Here is a 27,443-nt window from a genome sequence, read left to right as displayed (position 1 = left end):
CCAGTAGAGTACTGCCTATTTCTGGCAGTGGCTTTTGAATGAGACACAGCCTATAAGACATGACCAGGGACATGCATGAGGTGGTTTAGTTTAGCCATGTAGTAAGAATGAGAGATTATAGAAGGATGGGCAGAGGGGCACATTGGTACCCTCAAATATTAAAAGAATTAAATGCAGGTCTCCAGTGCCCTGAGTTAGATCCTCTATGGAGGACATGGACAAGAATTTTATAGGCTAAAAAGGCATGAAAGGGTTTTGGTCTGTATTATGGAGTTACCACACTAGCAGATTCATGTATCTATCAAAGTATAAAGTATTAACACACGAGACAGAAGATAGTGATGTTAGTGTAGCTACTTGGCAGCTCAGTTAGCAAATATTCTTTCCACTTAGACATGTCACAGAGATAAGGGAGTTTTGAATTTGGGGAAACAATGATGCCTTTGAAAAGGCATCTTTTCATACTTTTCTGTCCTCTTGGTCACATTCTAATATGATTAGAATTTATTTTCCTTTTACCAGTAGGGTGTAAACTTCTTGAATACTGTGACTGTATCTTGTGTGATTTTTTTATCCCCAGCCCTGAGCACAAAACCTGGGATGAGGTAAGCACTTAGTAAATGTTAGGTGAATTTAGTAATGTTATTGATTCAGGTGAAGTGCAGTGCATGAGGACAAGAAGAAAGGACACTCGTTAGGGGTTCACCTGCCTTTGCTCTTATATGTAGGTGCTGCCTGTGAGCAAAAGCAGCCAAATGATTACATTCACCTTTCAAAACGGCTGTGTGGCTACACTACGGACAAGTGGAACTGAACCAAAGATAAAGTATTATGCCGAGATGTGTGCATCCCCTGACCAGAGGTGAGAGCTGAATCTTAACATGAGGGCGTTTATGACTTTGCCAAGTTATAAGAAATAAACTCTGCATCTCTTAGCACACTAAGGTCAATAGTTTTCTATTTTCTATTTGCCAATGAGTTTACTCACTTCACAGTTTTAAAAGAGTTTTTTCTTGTTCCTGTGAGTGCAAATATTGCTATCCCCATTTTACAGATGAAGTGCCAAGAGGTGGTGCTAAGTAAGAAGTGGTGATTTGCTCAAGCTGGGATTTGGTAAAACCAGAATCAGGTCACCTGATTGCATCCATTGTTCCTTTGAACATATCATACTCTTGTCTTGACAATCAGCAAGCATTTATTAATCGTTTACTTTGTGCCCGGGACCGTGCTAGTCTCTAGGATATAAATATGAAAGCGAGACAGTTCCTGCCCTAAAGGAGGTTGCATTATACTGGGTACATCAATTAGCACTCATCCCTTTTTCATCATTTGGCAGTTACACCTTGTCTACTAACTGTGGAGATTTCAGATTTTATCATATTTTTCTATAACATTTGAATGGTATGTTCTTCAAACGTTATGTACTAGGGTATAAGGCTAATTCCAGGATCCCAGTATATTCGAGTTCCTGTTATTTTTATTTTGCATCACTAAGTCACCTGACCTAGGAAAATTCTTTTACTTTATTCCATCTAAAACCTTTTTAACCTACCAAGATTCTTTGGTCCTTACAGAAACCTACTTTTTTTCCTCAACAGAGAGTCAAGTATTTAACCTAATACGTCTTCAGAGTCAGTGTTATCAGTTAATTTACTTGAACCTCAGTTTTCTCGTTTTTAATATGCACATAGTAATACTTATACTATCTCACAGGAATATTGTGATGAGACTTTTTATAAAGAACTTTATATTTAAAAAGTAATAAATAGCAGTTGTGTAGTTGTAAACTGTTATTATTTCAGCGGGTCTAAGTCCATTTGAATTTTTTTATTTGGGAAGGATTTTTAATTTAATTTTTACTTTTAAAGCTGCAAGTTCTTTTGTTAAATTCCTTTTCTGAAGCCTCATCTTACAAAGGTTTTGAAGGCTATGCCAGGAGAACAAAAGTTTTGGCAGGTCCTGTGAAGCTGAAAAGGCTTTGAGCATGGGCTCAGCAATGGACTATGTTGTTAGCTGAAGGCCCAGGCTGCATACAAAAAGGCACATCCCCAGAAGCTTGGCCATCAGATGAGGTTTTTTTGGCCACAGCACCTCACTGAATAGTCTTCTGAGGGCATTTGCCTACAATTCCTGACATGGATGAAATCATGGACCCTTGAGGAACTGTGATAACGTTTTGAGTTATAATGTGTCTAAGCTTTTAATTTGTTTTTCCCTCAGTGATATTGCCTTACTGGAAGAAGAACTGAAGAAACTCATTGATGCTCTGATTGAGAATTTTCTGGAGCCCAGTAAGAATGGACTGATCTGGCGATCTGCTTAGACATCTAGGCTGTTGCTCTGCAAATAGCTCGTTGCACTGTCAAATGGAACAGAAGATCCAAGACCTACATCTAACCTTGATCTTGTGTACGTTTGTTTCTTTTAGAACTCACTCCTTTAAAAGCTGTAATGAAGCAGGATCTTTTTTGTCACCTTATTTAGCCAAGTTGCATAAGCTTGAAAAAGAGACTTACATTTGAAAGCAAGTTAAATAATTGAGATTTTCAGTTATTTTGACCAAAAGTCACATACACTGAGCATTAAAAAGATACTTTCTCCAGCCTTCGACTTGAAGAGCTCTGTAGAGGTCATGCAGGAGTGAATTTTCCTCTTGTAATTTGATTAGGTTTATTTTTTGTGTGTCATCTGTGTCTAGTACAGTTCAGACAAAAATTAGTTAAATGTTTCAAATATTGTTCGTGGTTGTCAAGTTATTTAGGGGAATAAAGCATCATGTTGGTGAGAATACGGCACAGCTTCTTTAGTACCCCTCTGGCACTGTGAGGGGTCTTCATTTACAAGTATGTTAAAGTAGAGTAGTTACAATATCTAGATTAGGCAAGATGGTGTTATGGTATACGGTTTTAGCACCTTTATTTCAGGTGCTCTTTTTCAGTTGTACTTTTCTTATGTGTATCTTAAAAATACTAATGTTTATCAAACAGTAGTGACAACTCTCTTGGGAAGCTTCGTTTTTGACAAATCTCTCAGTGCCTTCCAAGGGCTTTGGTGTGAGCTGAGATAATGTCCCCACAGCTTCTAGTTATATTTTCCCTCCCAAACAGGGGCCATTGAACATGAGAGTGTGTATATATAAAAATAGTGGTCAGCACTTTGCCTTTTTTGTACAGTTCTTCCAGATGGCAAAGGTGCTTGACCTACTTTCTCGATTAGTTAAGGTGTTTTTAAAAATATCACATAAGATCTTCAAAGAAGCAGGTCTTACATTATATACTACTATTGTTAGGAATTTCCATGTTAAAATTCAATGTCACTGTTTGCAAGGAGAATTGTGATAGAGATGGAGCTCCAACCAGATCTTTTTAAGGAGCTTCATCTACTGTGGTAAAGATAATTATGTTAATGGGGTTTTTGGGTAGTGTGTTAATTTATTATGGCTTCTTTGAAATTCACTTGTTTTCCAAGATTCCTTAAAAAAATCAGTGTGGAGAAAGTTGTCCTAATCCAGACCAGTTATTATTTAATATTTTATTTCATCCCTTTTTTTTTGTGAACACTACTATTTAGCCAACACAGAGAATTTGAAAGTAATTTTTAAACTTCATTTCCTCTTCGTAATTATCTCTTAAAGGTTTTACAGGCATAAAGTATTTAAGTGGGAAGATGATAGGGACTCTTCTGTCCTGCCTTTCAGTGGCCCAGTTGGGCACCCCCAGATATCTCTAACTTAGTTTTCAAATATAGTTAAAGAGGGGTTTTTAGTCTTCAGTTGGTTACTAGAAAATAAGTCACTACTCTTTCACCTTGAATGGCAAGTTTTCCTTCTGTCTTGTTTCAGTATTTAAATACTAAACAGCGTGGAAATACCACATGTAACAATGTAGTTGCTACCCTTTAAAAGCTGACACGTGGGTCTTAATGCTGAACCAAATACAGATAAGTGAAGTATTATGAAACAATATTACTGGACAGTTATCAAAAATTCTTTGAATATTTACTTTGGAATCAGGTTGATTTCTCCAGCCTTTCTGTTGAGGAGACAATTTGCTTTCATTCTATAGAGCTGTATCTTTACAAAATTGCCCTTGGTTAGTTGATTAAACACTCTTGTGAAAAACTTTGAAAAGGAAAAAAAAATTCCATTTTATTGATTAGTTTGCTTAGTGCCCCCTTGGACTACTCACAGTTATACATACAGGATAGTTATCTCATAAAGAATGCAAAGTAACAAGGGTAAAAGTTCCTTGGATGTTAAAGCCCTCAAGTAAGAGGAAACAGCTGATAGGATTTCAGTGACCCAACACATTACTACCCAACCAGTCTGGTCAAGTAAAATCATGGTTCCAGTGGAAGTTGTTACATCTGTTCACATTTAATTGAGCTCAGTTATTGTTTAGCTACTAGTGTGAAAAAAAAAGGTTTATTTGTTTCCCCTTTACCTCTCCCCAATCCTGTCCTTGAAGCTGGAGCATGGATGACTTGCATAAAGGCAAGTAACCATATATAAAGAGAACCACATTTTTTGTGTATAATTGATGTTGACAAAGGCTTTGCACTAAATAGGAAAAAACTCGTAAATTTTTGTTTGGCTCTATGAATGTATATTGTAATGTAGGAGATTATCTTTGTTGCACAGGAACCCATATGATCAATATTATTTTTTTTGTAGTAAAAATCTGTGTTTTAAGTGTCTACAAAATAGAATGAAGCTAAAAAAGATGGGTTGTCTCCTTCAGTCATTAAAGCCACATTGTATGTTTCATTCTGAAAGGATGATTAAAACATCCACGTAAAGTTCCCTTTTGCCCTTTTCTACCCTTTTCATTCTGAAAGGAAGAAAACAATTTTATTTGGCCACTTGACAAGTAACATTGAATTCAAGGTGAAAAATCTTTGCTGCTTGGATTATTATTTCCAGAACTGAATATTTTCAACATTATTCTTTTGCTTTATCTTGTTTACAAGTCCTGTTATTTTTATTTGTATGGAGAAATCTCCTGATGTGGAAATCCCCACCCCTACCTGATCCCCCAAATAATCAACATCTCATGTATGGCTTAGTCTTAGAAAGTTGCCTGGGACATTAAGAGGTTAAGTGAGTTGCTTTGTGGTCACACGGCTAATTTGTGACAGGACTTTACCAGGTCTTCCAAACTAGTACACTATGCTGCCTCTAGATTTACTTAACTTACATGAATCTTTCAAAATATTCTCAAAGAGTATAGATTCAGGGTTAACAAAGAGAAGACCTGTATGATTTCTAGCTTCATATATTTGGAGGATTGTCAGTAAAAATAATGATTGGATATGTTCATGTTGACTCAGGTGAGAACTAGAACCAGTGTATGGAGTTTACAGGGAGGTAGAGTTTGACCTAATATAAGGAAGAATTTCCTAACGATTTTCTCTGTCAAATAATGCAGTGCTGTGCCCTTTAAGAGGGGTAAGTTTCCCAAAACTGAAGAACCCTTGTCCTGTATATTGCAGGAGAAATTTATGTGTCAAATGAAGAGTTAATCTGAGATTCGATCTGGCTTTAAATTGTGGGGATCCTAAGGCTTGTGTGTAGCTGTACAATGGGCTAAAGTGTCAGGTTTAAACACTGCAGACTCAGTTATACAGACCTAGTACTTTAGCCCAATATTTTTAACATTTTCTCTTCCAACATAGAAGATAGAACAGGGATAGATTTGCATTAGTTTGTGGAAGATAGAAAGTTTTGAGGCTTCTCAGAAATTTGGGAAAGAGATTCAGAGTTCTTTGTTGGGGGACATAAATTTTTTAAGTTAATTTTAAAAAATTAATTGGACAAGGTGCCAGAAAGGCCCATCAGGCCAGTATAGAGAGGGATGTACATTTTTAGAAGAACAGTAAGTAGTTAAAACACAAAAACAAGATGAAAGTGAGAGGTTGTGTGTAAACAGAGCACAAAAATATTAATTTGAATATAGACCATACTCTTTTGAAAGGGAGAAGATTGTGTGAATATATGCATATGTAGGTACTTACATACCAAAAAAAAAAAAAACCACCAATAAGAGGCTACAATTATGGTTTATTCAAGCCAGATTTGTGGGAGGACAGTTCAGATTATGTTTAGACCAGTACAGAATCACAGTAATAGAAGAAAGGTGAATAATAATAGTTACAGAATCTGAGGTAGAAAGGATTTCCAAGGGCCTTTAGTTTAATACATACCTCAAAAATCTCTTCTTCAACATCTTTGACAAGTGATCATTTAGCCCAGGACTTTTTAACCTCTTTTGTGTCCTGGATTCCTTTGGCAGCCTGGTGAAAAGTATGGACAACATGTCAGAATGATGCTTTTAAATGCATAAAATGAAATACATTCAGTTACAAAGGAAATCAGTTATATAGAAATACAATTTATTTGTATATGTGTGCGTATTATATTTTGAACTAAGGTTAACTTTAGGTTAAGAGCCTCTGCTATAGCCCCGGACACTTTTAGTGATAAGGAACCTGTATTAATTTACATTTGCTCTGTAGTTTGCAAAGTATTTTGCTCACAACAACTTTGTGACAGTAATTTAACTCCATTTCTAAAATGAAAAAACTTGAGGACCGACAGGTGATGTGTCTTGTCCTGGAGTTATAATGGAAAAACTAAAATCGAACCTACTGCTGACTGCTTTAAAGAGCAAATATCAATAAGATAAAGAGCAGGGAATGAGAGAGAACTCCTCTCTTGTATTTGGTAGACCCGATTATTGTGTCAGGCTCCATCCAGTCACAGCAGCAAAGTAAAGAACTTGGGAAGGATGATAAATATAGGAGGAAGATAATTAAAAAATAAATGGATTTGGAATTAAGACCCATGAGAAAAGATTAAAGGAATCCTGATCCTCCAACCTCAGAGAAGACCGAAGGGTAATTTAATTAGTCCTCCAAAGGAAAGCAGCACTTGAACTGAGAAGGATGACTGGTTGTTCTCCATTTCCTGGGAATGCAGAGCAAGAGGAGACAAGGTGATGGAAAAGTAGCAGGGGAGCTACACAAACTGGGCAAATCACTTCCCTTTCCTTCTCTAGGCCTCAGTTTCCTCATATTTAAAAAGAGAGATTTGGATTAGATCTCTTCTCAGGTCCTTTTCATTCTGAGTCTGAGTTAAGGTCTGAGATGTTTAAGTTAAGGTGGAGGAACTTCCTAACATGGATTGTTGAACATTTAGAATGTGTGAAGAGAACATGGCAGACTCTTGAAGGCTTTTCTTCTGATTTGAGATTTCCTGGAGATGGGAATATGAACTCCTTATACTAACTTATAATTCCTTCAGACATTTTTGGTGGGTTTAAACAAAAGTTTGTGTTTCAAAGTCCAAATAAATTGATAATTGAGTTTCATTCTGAATTTAGAAGAAGATAATATCATATATTTTCCCAAAGTTGAGTAAGAAAGGCAGCAACCGGGGGCGGCTAGGTGGCGCAGTGAGTAAAGCGCCGGCCCTGGAGTCGGGAGAATCCGAGTTCGGGTTCCAGCCTGAGACACTTAACACCCACACAAAAATACTAGCCATGTAACCTTGGGCAAGTTACTTAACCCCAATTACCCTCCAAAAGGCAAAAAAAAAAAAAAAAGGCAGCAACCAGTATAATAAAGATATTCTTAGACTCCGCTTTTCCTTCATCCTATCTATAATGACCTGAACACAGTCCTTTCCATTTTAAGGAATGCCCAGAGCTTTTTGTTTTGTTTGTTTTTACACATAAAATATTTACCATATAGATGTAGGAACTTTGGCAAATCCAGAAAGTTTGAGAAATTGGAGGCTTAGGAATATGTTATTTCAAGAAATGGACCCTTGTTTCTTAGGCAGATTGTATGTATTTCTGGAATATGTCAATGATCAATGAAACAACATCATTTTTAACTAGAGGACATAATTTTGAAAATTAATTACTCTGTGAAGTGTTACTAAAAATGTTTGCTACAAATGTTTTCTACTCATGTTGATAATGCTTAAAACATCCACATAAAGTTTCCTTTTGCCCTTTTCTACCCTTTTTCTTCCCTCCAGTTCTGCTATTTTGTGACTGTGAAAAGCTACCATCCGATTACCTTACTGATGGAGTTCATTTGTGGACTGTTTGTTTTGTTACCACCAAAAAAAAGTGTGGAGGCAAAAAACTGAACCTGTTCAAAACTCATTTGGGTTCATTTGAATGCTGTTCATTTATTATGAATTTTTTGAAATTTGTGTTTTGGGAGATGGTTTTGAGAAGCTGACAGTGAAACAATTGTTTTCACCCAAACCAATGACTATTTGAACATTTGATTTTTAGTTAGTTTGGTTTTTTTCACTGCTGTTCATCCAAGGATTTTAAAATATTCGTAATAAACCTTTGTTCTTTGTCTTAAAGTATTGGACAACTAGAAAAAGCCAGAAGTCAGAGAATTGTTCTGTCTTCCTATCTAAACAGCACAGCTATACTCATAACCCCTATCTGTCTTAGTTTTCAAAAATTAATGTTTACTTCAAAAGTCACTACTTTGTTATCTTGGTCAGCAAGCTTTCTTCCTCTTTTTAGTTTCAGTACTAGAAACAGGGTGACATAATGGAAAGTCATTGGACCAGGGGTTGGAAACCTGCAACCTCAACATCACATATGGCCTTTAGGGCCTCAAGTGCAGCCATTTGTCTGAATCCAAACTTCATAGAACAAATCCCATCAATAAAAAGATTTGTTCTGTGAGGTTTGGATTCAGTCAAAGGGCCGCACTTGAAGATGTAGAGGACCACATGTGGCTTCGATGTCGTAGGTTCCCCACCCCTGCATTGGACTGTGAGCCTCAAAACATGTTCTTGTCTTGCCTCTAACTTGCATTGTGACTGTGGTCAAGTCTCTTCACCTCTTGGGCCTTGCTTTCTTCATATTCAAATGAGGGTGGGCAGACTGAACTCTTAAGGAATCCTCCTACTTCTGTTCCCAGTATCCCCATGGCATTCAATATTAAAGTTGCATTAAGTTATTGAAGCATGTAAGGTGCCACTTCAGAAACATATGTGTATATATATATATCCCTGATCTCTAGGATGCGTAGGTTTTTAGGTGTGGATTGAATTTACTTAACAGTAGTTTGATAAATTTATCAACTAATTAACTTCCTAATCTTTTACCATTATTTAACTGATTGTAATAACACTTGTAGAAATTAAAAGCAATAAGTATTCTCTTTGCCAAATTTATTCAAATGACACTTACTAAGCATCCCCATATCTATATTCAGTTTCTTTTTGTGTGTAGAGAATAGAATATTCCTGTCAGTGCAAGGTAGGTAGAACTAGAATTATCTTCCTTGTTTTTATAATTGAAGAACTGAGGCTTAGAGAAATGAAATAAAGCTTAGAAATACATTTTTTTGAAGGCCTAGAGAAAATTGACCAAAGTCACACAGTTCAATGTCAGAGCCATGAGCCCTAGTTTTCTGGCTCCAAGTCCATTGCTCCTTCCATTATACCATGCTGCCTTTCCATTCCTATTTGGATGATGGCACAGTATCTTTAAAGCCTACTATATGCAGCTCTAATGATTAAATGGCTTATATTTATATAGTGCTTTATTGTTTACAGAGTACTTTATGCACATGATCTTTTATTATTTCAGTAATTTTATTATCTCAATAACTATGAAATAGGCAGGACAAATATCTTCATTTTATATATTAAGAAACAGGCTCGGAAAGATAAAGTAAACTGCTAGCTGGGCATTCTTGGGCAAGTACTAGAAAGGGGATTTGGTTGGTCCTTTGACTCTTAAGTTCAAGGAGTTTCTGCTGTAACACCTGCTAACTCCCAGTTCCGCAGCATTTAGGAGAGAGCTTTGCCTCTGTTTGTGCAACTGAATAAACTCAAGCTTAGCTTCAAAGATTCTACATACACCCAAAGTATCATCTGAGAAGCTCACTCAGAGGCTGAGTGTGATTGTTGGGTTTAGAAATGTCTTAGCAACCAGAGAAAAAATGACTTGTATAGATCTGCATAATGTTAAGACCTCTTCCTGAGTAAACTGTGATGGAAAGACATTAGGCATCAAGAGACCTGGGTTCTAGTTCTGGATCTGCTTTATGGACAAATTAATTCTCCCACCTGGGCCTCACTTTCTTCCACTGTGAAATGAGAGAACTGTACTGGGTGATCTGAAAAGTACATTTCATCATCAGTATTCAGTGAGAGGTATTAACACTCCTACAATTTACATTTTAAGGGTGAAGTGGGTGAAGATTCAGTTGCTAATGGAGTTACAGAATTGATCCCATAAGGAATTCCCTTAGGAAGTCTGCTGGCATACCCTCCCAAGGGTGTCAAAACTTATTTGAACTTCTGTTTTTAACCTAGTTATAGAAAGTGATGTATCTGATGAGGTGTGCTCAAACTGAGAGAGGTGAAATATGGGTAATGTTTACAAAGCACCCTGAACGTTCTTCCAGGCATAACCGCACACACCCCCTCTTTGCTTTATTCTGTTGAAGGTTGGGGGATTACATGCACTGTTGCAAATGAAATGTTATTTTCTTTATTAGGTATGTGATGATAAAGGTTTGTACCCAGGAGTCTAAAATTAGAATTGTGACTGTTTTTAGGCCACCTTAACTCCATCAGGTCAATACCTTCTTTGTTGCAGATGATTTTCCTATTGTGAGACCAGAGTGTGTTATAAATATTGCTTGTGAAAATTTGCACTTTTTCCTAAGCATTTGTGTATGGATTATTTTCGTGGTTTTAGATGAATAAAGTGCTGTTAGTAATAAACCATTCTCTTCATAATAGCTTCCATATGTTTGAGTTCTTTGTTCTTATTTGTTTTGGTTTTGTTAGCACTAACTTAAATATTTGTATCTTCCCAGGTGGTGCAGTTGTAAGGTACTGAATATCTACTTAAAACACTAAGGCACATATTCTCAAACCTCCTTTGAGGTTTGAGATAGTATAGTGTTCCTAATATAGTGTCAGGAAATCCTTAACAGGGCACAGTTATATCATGCTTTGTAGTTTAACAACAGCCCTGTGAGGTGAATAAAACAATAGAATCGTCCCTTTTCTACAGGCAAGGAAACTGAAATTTAGAGAAGTGGCAACCCCAGTGACCCAATTTATGAGTGGCGGAGCCAGAATTCAGACTTGGATCTAAAACTGTCTCAGAAATAAGAATGACTTTCAAAGTTCTTTATGTCTAATAGTAAGGAATTAGGACTCAGGAAGCTTGGATTCTATCTAGCCCTACCATTGCTACTAACTAGCTACGATGTTTTGTACTAATCATGTCATTTTATTGGGCCTCAGTTCCCTGCTTTGTAAAATAAGATTGGAGTCAGGGTCTCTAAGGTCCATTACAACTATGATATTGTTATAAACCCCTACTTTCCAACTGACTGCACTTTCTTGGAATTTTCAGTACCAGCTAATTCAGTCAGATGCCAAGAAATCAAAAACTAAGATGCACCTCAATGCACAATTCATAATTGTATATTTCTGCAAATGCTAATAATCTCCAATCTCTTAATTGACTGGAAAATAGTTCATAACCAAGGGACTGTTGGGAAGGGGAGGGAAGACTGAAGTTGGCCAAGACCAAGGCAATAATCTGAAAAGCAAGCTAACATCTTAGTCAACAAAATCTATTCTGAGAACTGTCTTGCTTGTAAACTGGGAGAACACCCCTGCAAGCCCGGGAATAGTTCTGCTGTGAAATGCCTAAGTTTCTGCTGCTATACCACCAATAGCTAATGATTTCTCCCTATTCTCAGTCAAACATAAACAGACCCATCCTTTAACCACCTTGTTACTAGACTGGCCGAGGATTTCTTTAGAATTTGATTATTTCCTCAGATCTTGAGATTCTCTGTGGTACTTTTGTCCCTACCCTATTTCCCCTTACTAGAAAGTGCAAAGCAATCCACTACGTGGAATCATAGAATGCTCGAATTAGTAGGAATCTTAGAGATCATCTTTTTCCCAGGAGTTTTTAACTTTGTGTCATAGACCTACTTGGTAGTCTTGGTAAAGCCTATGAATTCCTTCTCAGAATCATGTTTTTAAATACGTGAAGTAAAATACATAAGATTACAGAGGAAACCAATTTTATTGAAAGAATTATTCCCCCAAATCCCTTTTTATTAAATTTGAAGGCCCCAAGTTAAGTACCCTGGAAGTCCCATCCTCTCTCTTTGTCAGAAGAAGAAATTGAACCTCAGAGAGGGAAAGCTGCTTGCCCAAGGTTACCCAATTAATAAACAGCAGAGCTGGGACTCAGGTGTGTTTTCTGACTCCTTGTACCTTATTCTTTCTGCTACCTTCATAAAGATCCATTCCTCTTGGGCCTTGTTAACTTTAGTAAGTTTCTTCAGGATTCCAGATCTTCTCAAGAACTGATCCATGGGAGCTCCACCTTGGTTCCAGGACTTTCTCTTTTATTATTTTGTTAACTTCCCAATCTATAAATTCCAAACTGAGGCACCAAGCTTCAAAGTCCTTCCTGGGTTCTGTCTTGGCTCTCTAAGGTCAGGGATCTGCTGCACCCAATCTAATTACCTGTTTCCCTTCTAACACTACCACTATCACCAGGTCCCCAAAGCAAATATGAGTTTCTTTTTTATATTTCCTTCCCTGCCTGCTACCATATTTGACCACAGGAGAGTGTTTTCTAGGGTTTGTGTATAAGAGAAAAGAGAATTTCTAAATTTAGAAAGAGCACACCAGGTTAAGGTAGTTAGAAATGTGTAAAAGAAGATTATTCAGATTGAAAGCTGAGTTTTCTAATCCCATTTTTAACTACCACCCATGCCAAGATTAGCTGATGATTCTTTTTAGGTTTGGAACATCCGTGTTCCTTTTGTGACTCAAACATAATGCTGTTTTCTAGACCAGGATTGTCCTGCTGATTTGAGCATTCTGGGTCACATTTCTTTCTGTAAGCCAAGATATTCTCAGCTAATCAAAAATCCTCCTAATGGTGATGTGGTAGGTTTTGGGATGCCCTAGCCATTCAGACCCAATGACTGACTTTCTTCCTCCCCTCAACCCCATCCTTGCCAAAAGAAGGCCAAAGAAATGACACACATGCTGTTCCAATTCCCTAAAATATAGACTACATCATGTTTCAAAGAATATAATGTCTGTCAAATCCTATTCTAGTTTTTTTCCCATTATTCAGATCTTCAATACTTAAGGGATTCATTAATTTGTCAGTATGAGTGCTTCCTCCATTGGTGTAAAGCTGTGGTGTTCAATTCACATAAACATGGGACCACTAATTTGTACATAAGGATCCCAGTGGGCTGCATATTGACTTAGTTTTCAAGTATGATATTATTTATTTATGTTCTATTGTATTTTTTGTTTTGTCAGCTATTTCCCAGTTACATTTTCTGATGGTTTTCATGAGCTGCTTTGGCTGAAAACAAGACATCAAGTGGTGGCCAGCCCTTTCTGATGATGAAGGGCTGCTCTTGGGGGCACAGTCCATCACTCAAAGATTTTTCAGATTGCTAGGACCTGCCATTGTTTATGCTCCATTGGCATAGCTTTGGAGTACCAAGTGTTACCTCCATACCATCGCAGAAGGGTTCTACAAAAGTGGTTCCTTTCCAGTAGCCAAGAAGGGAGCTACTGCTCTGGACTCCCTGCTTCAGGGACCTGAAGGGAATCCATCTAACCATTTTCTTTTGCTAAATTTGGTGGGGGGTCCCTATGTCCTCTATGACCTAGAGTACTCCTATGACATATGCCTATTACCGTGTTTCCCCGATAATAAGACCTATCCCAAAAATAAGCCCTCCCTTTACTGTATAAGATTCCTCTAAAATAAGCCCTCCCCCAAAAATAAGCCCTATTGAGATTGCTACTGTAGTGAAGGTGATCCCCTATGCTACATGCTACATTACGGTACCCTTTGTATGCACCGTTCCTCCCCCACCCCCACCCCGTGAAACGCACGCGCCGCTCCGAGCTGCATCCAATCAGAGCTGCAGCAGTGAGCACGTCATCCTGTTCTTCCCCAGTGATTTGCTTATTGAATAAAGGTACATTTTTTTGTTCACATTTACCTGTTTATTAAAATTGCTGTCAATGTTCATTAAAATAAGCCCTCCCCTGAAAATAAGCCCTCTGGTGTTTTTCTGTCCAAAAAAAAAATATAATAAGACAGTGTCTTATTATCGGGGAAACACGGTATATTTCTGGGACCTAGGACTAAGTGAGGAAAGGGGAAAGTTATAGGAAGGCAAATTTAGGTTCAATTGAAATAGAAATTTTCTCCCAATAATGGAATGGACTGGGTTGTGTAGGGTATTTGATGGTGGTCAAGCACTATGAGATTATGGGGATTTTTGCGTTGAGAATAGAAAGGCTCATACAAGTAATGCTGAGGGTGGGAACAACTACATATGTAGATCGTTTTAGCTGGAGTGAAGTTTTGCAATTTGAGAAGTAGAGAAGGGGTGGTAAAATTTAAGCTTAATTACTGTAATTGATCTAACTTCCTAGATTCCTGCTGCCACCTGGTGAACAAAACCACCTACCAATGTCTCAGGCTTAAGATAGAACTCATCTTTAGGAAATAAAGCATTAGGAACCCGTGTGTGTGTCTGGTTGTCTGTCTGTATCTCTTCTGTCTCTGTCTCTCTCCCGCCACCACCACCCCCACACCTCCATTTTATTAAAATGGAAGAAACAGACCCAGAGAGGGAAAATAATTTATGAAAGGTCAGATAGCAGGTCTGTGAAAGACTCCAAGTGTTACAACTTCTCTGGTTCTTTTCAACTTCATCTGTCATCCACTGACAAGTATATGAGTACTCTATGCAATGTTATGGCCACTGAAAACAAATGAAAGGAATTTCATGCATTTTAGAGACCTCCCCAAGTCAAGGTAAATTAGTCCCTATCCTTGGACCTCAACTTTCCTCTTGTTTTTGAATGAGATTCATTCAGCATGTGTGTACAGAACTTCCTTGTTCTCAGCACTGGAGGAAATATGAAGGCAAAGACTGTTTTCAATCTTTGTCTCTTTCCTGCCTAGCCCAGGGCTTTGCACATAGTAGACATTGTATAGCTATTGAGTTAAATTAAAACTGAGGCGTTTATCTTCTCTAAGTCTATATTCTTCATCTGTACAAATGGGAATATTTATACTACCTGCCTCTCAGGGTTATGCTAGAAGATTTACAAAGTTCCAGAGGGAAATTCAGAAAACAGGAAGGACAACTCTGGAACTAACATGAATTTAGTATATATGCTTTTAAAAATGCAAGCTGTATGTAACAGAGAATTAATGACTTCATTATGGCTTCAACCCTCTTTTTCTTTTCTTTTTTTAATACACGGAAATACTAAAGTTTTATATTTGTCAAGTACAAAAAAACAAAAAAGTTTAAAAAATCAACAGTTCTTTGGAAATATTATTATTATCTTTCTTGATAGAGTTTAAGAACTTAGGGCAGGAACTTATGGCAGAGAACCTTATTCTCCTCCCCAAGGCCAAGCTCTGGGCTCTATACACATTGTTTCTCAACAAAGATTTGTTGAATAAATGAAGTACTTTGTTACATGCTATCTTTTGGTGTCCTCTGAGTTTGTGGGCAAGCATACCCTAAGACTATGGACAGGTCCCTTTTCTTCTATAGGCCTGAGTTTCAGTAAAATTAGGGAGTTGCCCAGGACTACGCAGTATTAGTGGCAAAGTTTTCAATCTAGTAATGATAATGGCTCACATCACAAGCCATAATGTACTAGGGAACTGGGGTGGGGGAGATCTTATTTAATTTGATCTTTACACCAATGACTAAATCTTAAGTTCCCACTTTGTGCCAAACACTGTACTAAGGTCTGGGGATACAAAGAAAAAAAGTGAAAGCGAAAAAATTCTTGCCCTCAGGGAACTTCCATTCTACTAGTAGGATTCACCATATCCTCATCTAAGTAAAGAGGTGTGGGGGGGTATGTGTGTGTGTGTTGTGTGTGTGTGTGTGTGTGTGTGTGTGTGTGTGTGAGAGAGAGAGAGAGAGAGAGAGAGAGAGAGATTTGGGGAGATTACTGGGGAAGACATCTTGTTTAAGGAGGTAGCTCCTGAACTGAATCTTAAAGAGAGGTAATAAGTGTAGTAAAAGTATTATTCTCATTTTATAGATGAATAAAATGGACTCAGGCAAAGTAATTTGCCCAAGGACAAATAGCTAGTGTCAGCTGGGATGGGAACCTAGACCTTTCTCCTAATGCAATGCTCTTTCCAATACTTACCTACATCCTAATACTTTCTAGAAGGCAGTTTCATGTCTTCACAGCAAAACTGAAACTGCTTAATGGCAGACAATAGACTTTTATGTCTTGCTTTTCCCCTTCTTCTTAGCACAATACTAACCACAAGGCATGGGCTCAGTAAATAGAAAATTAAGTCACCTCACCTAGAAATAGGTCCCAGGTAGAAGTCTTCGTTGTTCAGCAGAAGACAAATGGTGTGGTCTTCAGTGAAACGTGGAAGGGCTTTTCTCATATAATACTAGAAAAGTGTCATCTTGGGAAACTGAGGAAATAAGAGAATTGTCAGGAAGGCCATACATTCCAAAAGTCCACCAGGGGGTGCCCTTGGCATTAGAATCCTAGAACCAGAGTCTTGTCAACCCAAACTACCCTCTTCAAGAACCACTTTCTTCCCAGCAGTAGGGTGGCACAGTGGATAGAGTGCTAGGCCTGGCATCAGAAAGACTCCTCTTTATGAGATGTGACCTCAGACACCAGCTGTGTGACCCTGGGCAAGTCACTTTACTCTGTTTGCCTCAGTTTCCTCATCTGTAAAATTAGCTGGAGAAGGACATGGCAAACCACTCCACTATCTTAGCCAAGAAAATCCTAAACGAGGTCACGAAGTCAGAGATGACTGAATCACTTCTTCCCCATGCTAGTCTTTTTACTTAGAAATGGCAATGTGGGACTATCAAAAGACTTCTGGAAGTCAGAAGACCTGGGTCAGAAGACCAGGTCCTACCACTTGTTCAACATTGAGAGAGTTACTTTTTTTTTTTTGGCGGGGGAAAGGCAAGGCAATTGGAGTTAAGTGACTTGCCCAAGGTCACACACCTAGTAAGTGTGTCAAGTGCCTGAGGTCACATTTGAACTCAGGTCCTCCTGACTCCAGGGTCAGTGTTCTATTTACTGTGCCACCCAGCTGCCCCCATTTACTTCTCTCCGGATATCTCCTCATCTGTAAAATGACACGGTTGGATTAGTTGCTTCCTCCAGTTTTAAACCCTAAGATTCCTATGACCTTCCTTAACAGGCAGGAGTATAACGTGGATAAGATGGAGCTACTTTAGCTTGGTTGTTGGAGTTCTCTCTGGAGAAGAAAAGGAAACCACCCGGCAAGATCCTAACACTAGCAAAGAAGGCATTTTGTAACTAGAAGCTTTCCCCTGAAGAAGTACTTAGGAGAGAAGCCAGAGAATGGCAGAAGACCTGACTCCTTGCCTTGGCTATGCTGCTGACTCTAATGTGTGACTTTAAGAAGATTCCTTTAGGTGGGGGGGGGGGGCGCTATCCCTACCTTCCCGCCTCCAAAAAGCATAGATTCCTTCACCTCTGCCTCAGTTTCCTCCTCTGTAAAAATGAAGGGTTTTGGAGAGGCTAGGTGGTACAGTGAATAGAGAGCATAGGCCCTGGAGTCAGAAGGACCTGAGTTCAAATCCAGCCTCAGACACTTAACACTTACTAGCTGTGTGACCTTGGGCAAGTCACTTAACCCTAGTTGCCCTGCCCTCCCCCCTCCAAAAAGAAACAAAAAATGAAGGGTTTGGATTAGATGATCTCTAAGGATCTTTCTAGTTTTGACATTCTATGAAGCTGTTGCTGGTTGGTGGTCTGTTAGCAGTCCTCTCCAGTGAGGACTGAGAAGGACTAAATATGTTACTAGAGCAGGCTGAGGGTGCCAGAAAGAGAGTTCTTTTCATCCTGTACCTAGAATTTATGTCCTGTGGATGCCATTCCTGACTATGAGAGAGGCTAACCACTGGAAAGTATGCAGGATCACTGTCAGAACTGGAGAGAATCAATGCTGTCATACAGACATATACAGACCAGGAGCTGGAAGGGACCTTGGAGGATGTGTAATCTAATCCTCCTGTACCAAAGATGAGCAAACTGAGGTTCAGAAAAGTCAAGTCACATGCCCAAAGTTCCAAAGGCAGTAAGTGGCAAAGCCAGGACTGGAACTCTGCTCCTTTGGCTCCAAAACGAATATTCTTTTCTACTCTCATTTATATATAACTTTAAGATTTATTAAGTTTGCTTTCTTTATAACCTTCTTCAGAAGGCAGGTACTCCAAGTATCACTTGTCTCCATTTTATAGGTAAGGACAGAGAAACTCCAGATTGTGAGTGACTGATTCATGGGCACACAGCTAGTAAGTGTTAGAACTGGGATTAGCGCCCGAGGGCTCTTTCTGACTCCAATCCAGTGCCTTGCACCACATTGCCTATCATCTGGCATTGGAGAGAGAAAAGTCTGGAATGACTCCTTAAAGAGAATTTAGGATGTTAGATGGGAACACAATTAGCACAAATAATGTCAGCATTGTAAGGAGTCTCGATGTCCCGCCTGCCAGGAACCTTAAGAGATCATTTATTCCAAGCCCCTTATTTTACCCAGGAGAAAAATGAAGCCTGGGTGGAGGAAAGGATTCGGCGGCCCAGGCTAGACAATAAACTGGCTTGCAGAGCTGGGGCCGGAATTCAGATCTCTTGTCTCCCAGCCAAGGCTCCTTCTACACTCTGCAATTTCAGAGTTGAGGTTTAAGGAGCAATGGGGGAGGGAGAAAGCATACGGGGGAAAAGGGGGAAGGAGCCATAGCCAGGTGGGAGGATAAAGTAAAAGTGACTGGAACTCAAGAGAAAAGAAAGGTGTGGAGCAAAGAGAAGAAAGAAAAGAGAAAGAGCTGAAGAAAGATAAGGGAGAAGAAAACAGGGAAGGAGCTGAGGGAAGAATGGTATAGGGGAGAGAATGAGAGGAAAAACAGGAAGATAAATGTATAAGAAGTGGGGGAGGGAACAGGCAGAGAGGGAAGGGGGGCTAGAGGGGAAGGGGCAGAGCTATATGGTAAGAGGAAGGGAAGGGGGAAGGGAACTAAGGAGGGAAGGAAGAAAGAGAGCCGAGAAAGGGAGAAAACAGACTGCGAGAAGGGAGAGTGAATTTATAAAGTGGTGGGGGTGAAAAAGCAGAGAATAAGAAAGGGAAGGTGTGAAGGGAGACGCTGGAGATGGAGAGAAAGCTGTAGAAGGAAAGTGAAGGGACTTGTAGAGGGAAGGAGGGATTGGAGCAAATAAAGGGGAGGAGAAGAGAGGGGAAAGAAAGAAGCAAGGGGCAGCGGAGGAGAGATGTGAGGAGCGAGACGAAGAGGAGGGAGCCTGGGAGTGTGAACGGGAACAGAGGGAGGAAAGAGTGCGCTGGGAGGGCAGTGCAGCCCCTGGCAGGATGGGCCCCCCGGCGGCGCTGGTGCTGCTGGTGCTGCCGGCCATAGAGCTGGTGGCCGGGGCCGGGGCTGGGCTTCGGGGCAAGGAGGCGGGGGTCGGCCCGGGCCGGGGCCGCGGGGAAGACAAGTTCTCCGCACTGCAGAGCGTAGAGCGGGCTCTGGGTCCCGAGCGGGAGCTGCTGCGGCTGCTGGAAAGCTATGTGCGGGGTGAGGAGGCTCGTCTGCGGGACCTGCGCAGGTAGGAGCTGGGGTGAATGTGTGTATGTGTGTGTGTGTGCGAGTGAGTGTGTGTGCGCGCGCGCTTCTGTGTGCGCCTGTGTGTGAAAACGCACGGGATCCTGACCCACCGACCCTGTGGCTACTACACGCCACTCCGTGTGCGTGATACTGTATATTTGTGTGAGAGATCACACTTTGGACACTAACCCACCGCCCCTGTGGCTACTCATGACACTTCAAGTGTGTGATACTGAGTGGGTATATGTGGGTGTGTGATATATGAGGATCAAATGAGACTGTGTACAGCATTTTACCACCCTTAAAACACTATAGAAAAACTGTTACTATTCTGGAGCGAGGGCTGTGTATTTTGAGACTGACAGCCTGAGACATGGGATGTGCCAAGGAAACCCTATGTGACTCCGAAGATACAATGTGTGACATTGTAGAAAGCCTTGTGCTGTGAGGTAGCATGTGTGACATTGTCACAGTGAGTGAACTGGACTGAGACACGGTGTGAGAAAAGGGGACCCTGAGACAGTATAGATTAACACTGTATAAAAAAGAGACTGAATGGGTGAAAAGGAGAAGCACAGAAGGCTGTGAGATCCTACAGCACGGAGGCACTTAACCAGCTCTGTATGAAGACCTTAGAGGTAGTGTGGCACAGTAGACAGAGAGCAAGAAAGAGTCAGAAAGACCTGACTTCAAATCCCACCTCTGACTCAATATGGCCTTCGTGACCCTGGGCTAGTCACTGAACCAATTAGTGTCCCAAGAAATTTTCTAAAATTATCAAGACACAAAGCAGTTACAGATCAGATCTACATTGGTATAGTGAGTTTCCTTACTGGGAGATCTCTACACTGATTAAATCACAGGTCTAGACCAAAACCTAAACTAAGACCACGTATTAATTCTGTTTGTGTTATCCTTACTGCCCAGCACACAGGGTTTTGTACATAACAGGTGTTTGTTTAATAGCTGAAAAAATATCTCCCCATAGTACTCAAGGAATGGGTTTTAAATGGAATTGAAATGAATGGAGACACTGTGCAGGACTGGTGTGTATGTGTGAAGGATGGTGTTGTTAATATTTACTCTGTGTGCCAGTGATACTGAGTATGTGTGACATTATATGGGGCACGCTGACTGAGTCAATGTTGCCCTGTCTGAATGTATAGCACTGTGGGTTATGCAGACTGAGTGGGGCCAGAAACATCTTAAATGAGATAGTGTGATAGTGTAGGGGAGTGGCTGTCATCTTGACACTAGTCCCTGATGATTCCTGTGACTTGGAATGATTGTGTTTTATACTGTGGCTGAGACAAACAGACACAGATAGAGATTGAGACACATAGGAAAGGAGAGATTCCCTTTGTGATTCTGTGAACAGCTGAACGTTGGTATCCAACCAAATATGACTGCACATATGAAGAATGATGTGGTTTTTTGGTCAGTTAGCCAATGTGTGTGGGACATAGTTTATCTACATATGTAAAATATGCATAAACATGTGCCTTAAATAAATGATAATGGCAGTTTTAATGATGATGCAATGGTGGGGGAATCTAAAGAATTTTTTTTCCATATTTCCATAAGCTTTACTTTCATTAATTTCTTTGAAATAGAATATTTGTCCAGTATTTTGTGGATCCAAGTACAGAAAGAGCCAGAAAACATACTTTAATTCCCAAAGTGAGAGCAGTGGAAAGGAATACTAAGCCTGATCCCATAATACTAATACTAAACTAGTATTAATACTAAACTGGTCCCATCTCTGCCATTGTGTGACCTTGGGCAAAAAAAGTTACTGCCTCCCTGTGTCTCAGTTTTCCTATCTGTGAAAGGAAAAAGTTGGACTAAATGGTGTCTTAGGTGCCTCCCATCTTGACATTCTGTGATCAAATAAGATAATGTATGTTAAGTAATCTGCAAACCTTAAAGCACTATATAAATGTGAGCTTATCTTCTGTCTAGTTTGTACATCCTGGATTTTAAGGTTCATCCCATTAGATTGTGAGCACCTGGAGGGCAGGGACTGTCTTTTGCCTCTTTTTGTATCCCTTGTGCTTAGAATAGTGCCTGGAACATAGTAGATTCTTTTCCTTTTTTTGCTTTTTGGAGGTCAGTTGGGGTTAAGTGACTTGCCCAAGGTCACACGGCTCGTAAGTGTTAAGTGTCTGAGGCCGGGTTTGAACTCAGGTCCTCCTGACTCCAGAGCTGATGCTCCATTCACTGCACTACCTAGCCGCCCCCACATAGTAGGTTCTTAATAAATGTTGATGGATTGATTGAGCCCAACTCTAATATTCTACATGCTGAGTTCACTCCCCTATCCAGCCACTCCTATTCTGACATTCTGTGATTCTATGGGGAATCAAAGCTTCTGCACAAATAGACTATTTGTATCCCCAGAATAGTCTGAGCTTCTTGTTCCACACACAGCCTGGGCCCCTTCTCCTGCTGTTGCCCAGCTTCCAGCTCCCATTGCCCCCAACATCAAATTCTACAAACTTTTATTAAGAGCCTGGGGTTTTCTTGGCAAAGACACTGGGGTGGTTTTCCATTTCCTTCTCCAAGTCATTTTACAGATGAAGAACTGAGGCAAGCAGGATTAAGTGACTTGCCCAGGGTCACACAGCTGGATTTGAATTTATGAAGATGAAGCTTCCTGATTTTAAGCCCAGTTCTCTATCCATTGCACCACCTGGCTGCACTTTGGAAATCGGCAAATGATACAAATCAGAGCTTGATTCATTGTTTTGTTAACTGTTGAGTCTAGACCAGGGGTGGGGGAAAAATGTTAATAACACAGCCTAAACTTAAACTTAAAAGTTTCTGCTTCCCTCTCTCCCCAGGAGCTAGTTATTAAACATTTGCCAACATACCCATGAACATACACAACTACCGTACAAATAAGAATTTAGTAAGTAGGAACACAAAATACACAGAAAGTACATATTTACTTCCAAATCCCCTAGACTGTAAACCCCTCGATAGCAGGACCTATCATGTCTATTCTTGTGTTCTCAGTACTGAGTATATTAATCAACAAACATTTATTATGTGCTGACTATTGTGCCAGACACTGTGCTAAGCAAACAGACAGTGCTTAAGAGGTCTACCCTTACTGCCTTCACCAGCTCATCACCCACTAGTAGAATCCCAGCCCAGCTGGAAGGGAAGAACTCTCAGACGCCAGCTCCAGTCCACCCCAAACATGAAGACTCACCAATGTCCCTTACAGTGGGTCTCCAGTCGTCACTAATTCCTGAGGCAGCCTGTTCTACTTTTGTATAGCTCCAATCGTTAGGAAGATTTTCCTTAAATTTAGCTGGTATCTGTCTCTTAGCAACTTCTACACATTACTCTTGATTCTGGCTCTGGAGCCAAACAGTGAGTCTATTCCCTCTTTCCTTCAGATGTCACACCCTAAATCTCCTTTTCTCCAGGCTAAATATCTCCAGTTGTTTCATTCTGTCCCTAGATGACATGATCTTGAGGACCCTCATCCATACTGGTCACCCTCCTCTGCACTTGCTTCAGTTTGCCAGTATCCTGAACATAAGACTCTAGATGAAGAGCCCAGCAGGATTGCCCTGTATACTGTCCCTGCTCCTATACACTGGGTATCTCAGTGCCACCTAAGATTGGCTCAGGGGTTTTGGTTGCCATCTTACCCTTTTAACTTATCTGGAGTTTCAGTCCACTAAAATCCCCCAGCTGTTCCCACATAACTTAATGTCTAGCCATACCTCTCCATCTTGTACCTAACAAATTGGTGTTCTGAAGCCAAATATGAGCTTTTATGCTTGAGTATCAGAAACTGGATCCAAAAAGATGTTGGCAGGCAGTTCAGATTGGACTGAATTTAATAAATTAAAACTAAATGTGGCTTTGGGGGCAGAGCTAGGAGCACTGACCAGTAGTTATGGGGAAGCAGATTTAGGTTCAATATATATGTATATATTCTATAATATTCTTTATAGAGAATAACATATATACATGATATTATATATAATACATACAATTATATATGCACACAAAATAACTCCCTAACAATGAGAGTTACTCAAAAGCAGAGTGGGAGAGGTAGTGAGTTCCCTATCACTAGAAGCCTTCAAAGGGAAGGTAGATGACTGTGTGTTGGGGATACTGTGAAGAAGATACTTGCTTAGGCGTGGACTGGACTGCATGACCTCTCAGTCATGACCTCTGAGGCGCCTTCCAACTCTTAAGATTTTATGGATCATCCTAGAATATCATTTAATGACATGAAGTCATTTCTGGTAGAATTGGCTGTCCTCTGAGGGCCCTTCTCCCTGTGATCCTCTCTGGTTTCTAGCTGGGCGGTACGGTTGGGAGATGTGGGAGATCAGGGAAGGCTTCATGGAAGAGGGGGCATTGCGGTTGGATCTTGAAGGCAAGGTAAAATTTTATCTGTTCTACACCTGTGAACTTCACATCACATACATCATGGCAGAATCTGTCCTTCTCATGTCTCAGAGAGGGGACTGCACCCTGGCTGCTGTCACTGCATCTTTGCCATGACCTAGCTCCAGGTTTGATCACAGAACAAATCCCTTTCTGCATAGGCTTGCCCTATTCCCTCTGCAGCTTGGTGAGAATTTGGAGGTCTCCCTATTTCCTCCATAGAGGGACATGGTACCAAAAGCAATGTATTTAGGGTTAGAAAAGTAGGTTTTAATCCTGACTCTGATACTTCCATGACCTTGTTCCAGTCACTTAACCTCTGGTCCTCAGTTTACCCATTTGTAAGATGATGGAATAGCACTAGATCAGAAATATCCTGTGTGACCATGGATGCATCACATCCCTTCTCTGGGCCTCCATAAATGTGTAACTGGTCGGGATTCTTAGCCTGGAGTCTATAAACTTATTTTTTAATATTTTGCTAATTTATTTCAATATAATTGGTTTCCTTTGTAATCTTAAGTATTTTATTTTATGCTTAAAGACATTATTCTGAGAAAGGGTCTATTGGCTTCATCAGAATGACAGAGGGGTCCATAACAAAAAATAAATGAAAACCCTTGGCAGTCTCTAAGGTCCCTCCCAGTTTTGAGGAGTACTATTTTTTGATAGGGGCCTAGATGCATAAATCCATATTTGTAGGGGTAATGAGAATCTAATTATGTAACTAATTATATTCAGTTTCTGTCCCAGATTTGAGACTTGCTTGCATAGACAACAAAATGAGATAAGTGAGGTATGTGAAAAAACTTTACAAATCTTAATGCACATATATATTAACATACATACATGTGAGGGAGAAGAGAGGGGGAGGGGAAGGCAGAGAGGAGAGTGAGAAGAGAAGAGAGGAGAGGAGAGAGAGGGGAGGAGGAGGGAGAGAGAGAGGAAGAGAGAGACAGAGACAGACAGAGATAGAGAAAGAGAGAAAGAGGAAAAGGGAGGAGAGAAGAGAGGAGGAGAGGAGAAGGGAGAGGAGAGAAAAAGAGAGGAAAGAAGAGGAGGGGAGGGGAGAAGAAAGGAGAGGAGAGAAGAGGAGGGGAGGGGAGAGGAGGGGAAATGAGGAAGAGGGGAAGGGAGAGAAAGAAGAGAGAAGAGAAGTGGAGAGAAGTGAAGGGAACAAGAGGGAGAGAGGGGGAAGAGAGCTGCTGGAGGAGATACACAATTTAGAGAAAACCCTTACTATGGCCCCAAAGGGTTCATGGTCTAGTTGAAAGAATTCTTAGTGCTGCCTAATCGGATAAAACATTTTTGTTCCCAGCTTCAGGAGGGCTTCTTTTGACTTGAGAGAAGCATGCTGGTTACCCTGGGTGTAGAAAACAGCCAGTATCTCTTCCAACTCTAATGATCTATGGTTCTGTGACTTCTTAAACTAAGACATGAAATATTTACTGAGGAGACTATAATGTCCTCAATTAATAAAAAACATGCGACTATTACTGGAGGGTGAATTCCAGGTTAAGCCCTAGAAGTAGTGTTGGAAACTCAGTGAAGTACCTGGAGTAACCTCTATTGGTTGTTCAGAATTCTGTGACTGAGACCTTAGATCAACATCTTCCCAGATGGTATCTGTTCCATGAAGCTGTAGGGTCCCATGTGGGATGATACAGGTTACACGAGAAAGCCTCAAAATGATGCAGAGGTGTTCATTCATTCAACAAACACTGTGAAATGTCTTTCTGTGTTTCCTGTGAAGAAAAGACTGAAATTTTAGATAATAGCCTTCATGGAGGCTGACCCGCATGAATGTCTTCATGGACCTCACTGTCTAATAGGAAGATCAGATTCAACTACAGTTAAGTGTACTACAATTTCACATAAGCACAAAGTGCTCTATGAGGTCTGAGAGGTATGGTGGTTAGCACCTAGAGATCAGGAAAGACTTCTGGACGAGATGGTTTTGTGCTAGGTTGGAATTCTCTAGGGGACGAGGGGCATGTTCTGGGCATAAGAAGTATTATAAGCAAATGTAAAGAGGAGAAAAAACACCTTAGTTCATTTGGGGAATAGAGAGATGTCCAGTTGGGTTAGAGTGTACAGCATAAGGAGAGGAATAATAGGAGATAAGTCTGTAAAAGAGAATGGTCCCAGATTGTGGAGGGCATCAAGTGCCAAATTTGAGCTTTACTTGGTATGCACTAGGGAGCTACTGAAAATTTTTGAGCAGAAGAGTGACTCTATTTATGTACAAAGATTATTCTGGCAGCATGATGAAGAATGAATTAGAGGGAGGCAGGAGAAGTGTGATGAAAGGAAGATCTGTGTGTGTGTGTGTGGGGGGTATAATAGTCTAGGAAAATGCTACGCTTTTTGGCCCTGGGAATAGAGAGAAAGGAACAGATGTGAAGCATTTCAAGGAGGTGAATTAAAAGGAATTAGTGACAGCTTGGATACAAGACATGAGTGGCAGGATCACAGTTACCAGCTCCTAGGTTTCAAATATGGGAATCTAGGCAAAAGGTGTTTCCAAAAATGTATAAAAAATTCTTTACCTGTGGCAATTTTTCAGTATGAAAGTGGACTTTAATTTCCTCTATTTTGCTCTGAAATTTCCCAGTCTCTCCTTTATCCCTCTGGTATTCCATACTTTCAGCCCCTCCCACTTACAACATCATTGTAGTCCAAAGCCCAGATTATTCTGTGGTTGAATGAGTTTGAGAAATATTGCACTGGCTGGGCCGAGACAAAGCCAGTGGCTTCCCTGTGTCTGAGAACCAAATGAGAAACAGCTTGGGTGGAAACTGCCCATGTGCTGAGCTTGTCCAAACCCCTGAGGCTCCTAGGGCTGAGGCAGAGATTGGGTTACAAGTTTTATGTGCAAATTCTTGAAAGAAAGTATCTGATTTTCCACTTTCAGCAGTATTTGCCAGCAGGGGAAAAATGCTCTTAACAAACTATGAGATTTGAATTCGGCATCCGGGACTGGGGCCCCTAGAAATCAGCTCTGTTGGATACAAGACTGGGCATCCAGCCAACACCTCAACTTTTCAACTGGCCTCAGGTGTCAGTGGATGATTTCTTTCTTTGTGTGACAGCAAATCCCTATGTGGCAGAGTTGGGGTGGAATTGGGGAGCCTAGACAGAAGCCAGAATCCTTGGAATGAACAAGGCAATTCCCAGTGGGACTTGAGGCTTTTCAGGGAGCAGGAAGAAATAATGTCACAGCGTTGTAATGTCTCTGATTCACAGCAAGTCATCATCGGTAGGTTTCTCCCTGTTCCCACTGTGTCTCACTCTCCCCTTCTGGAGAT

General features: G+C 40.3%; 2 protein-coding genes across 3 annotated transcripts in view; both read left to right on the top strand.

Annotated features, from left to right (window-relative positions):
- The window catches only part of PGM2L1 (phosphoglucomutase 2 like 1), an 89,689-nt gene extending 78,891 nt beyond the window's left edge, over positions 1-10,798 (top strand). Inside the window, exons 13-14 of the mRNA XM_069070838.1 lie at positions 729-862; positions 2,221-10,798. Of these exons, the coding sequence (XP_068926939.1) occupies positions 729-862; positions 2,221-2,323 (237 nt within the window). The 3' untranslated portion in view covers positions 2,324-10,798. The remainder of the gene's footprint in view (positions 1-728; positions 863-2,220) is intronic.
- A 7,869-nt stretch (positions 10,799-18,667) lies between these two features.
- P4HA3 (prolyl 4-hydroxylase subunit alpha 3) overlaps positions 18,668-27,443 on the top strand; it is a 54,222-nt gene continuing 45,446 nt past the window's right edge. For both annotated transcript variants that reach the window (XM_069070832.1, XM_069070833.1), the window contains exon 1: positions 18,668-19,717. In XM_069070832.1, coding sequence (XP_068926933.1) covers positions 19,482-19,717 — 236 coding nt within the window. In that variant the 5' untranslated portion in view covers positions 18,668-19,481. The remainder of the gene's footprint in view (positions 19,718-27,443) is intronic.

The sequence above is a fragment of the Petaurus breviceps genome, unplaced genomic scaffold (assembly GCF_028583685.1).
Source record: "Petaurus breviceps papuanus isolate PSGF00001 unplaced genomic scaffold, PetGlider_PUasm1.0 90823, whole genome shotgun sequence".
Taxonomy (NCBI): domain Eukaryota; kingdom Metazoa; phylum Chordata; class Mammalia; order Diprotodontia; family Petauridae; genus Petaurus; species Petaurus breviceps.
The sequence above is the reverse complement of the archived record's forward strand: the minus strand, read 5'-3'. Positions and strand labels throughout refer to the sequence as shown.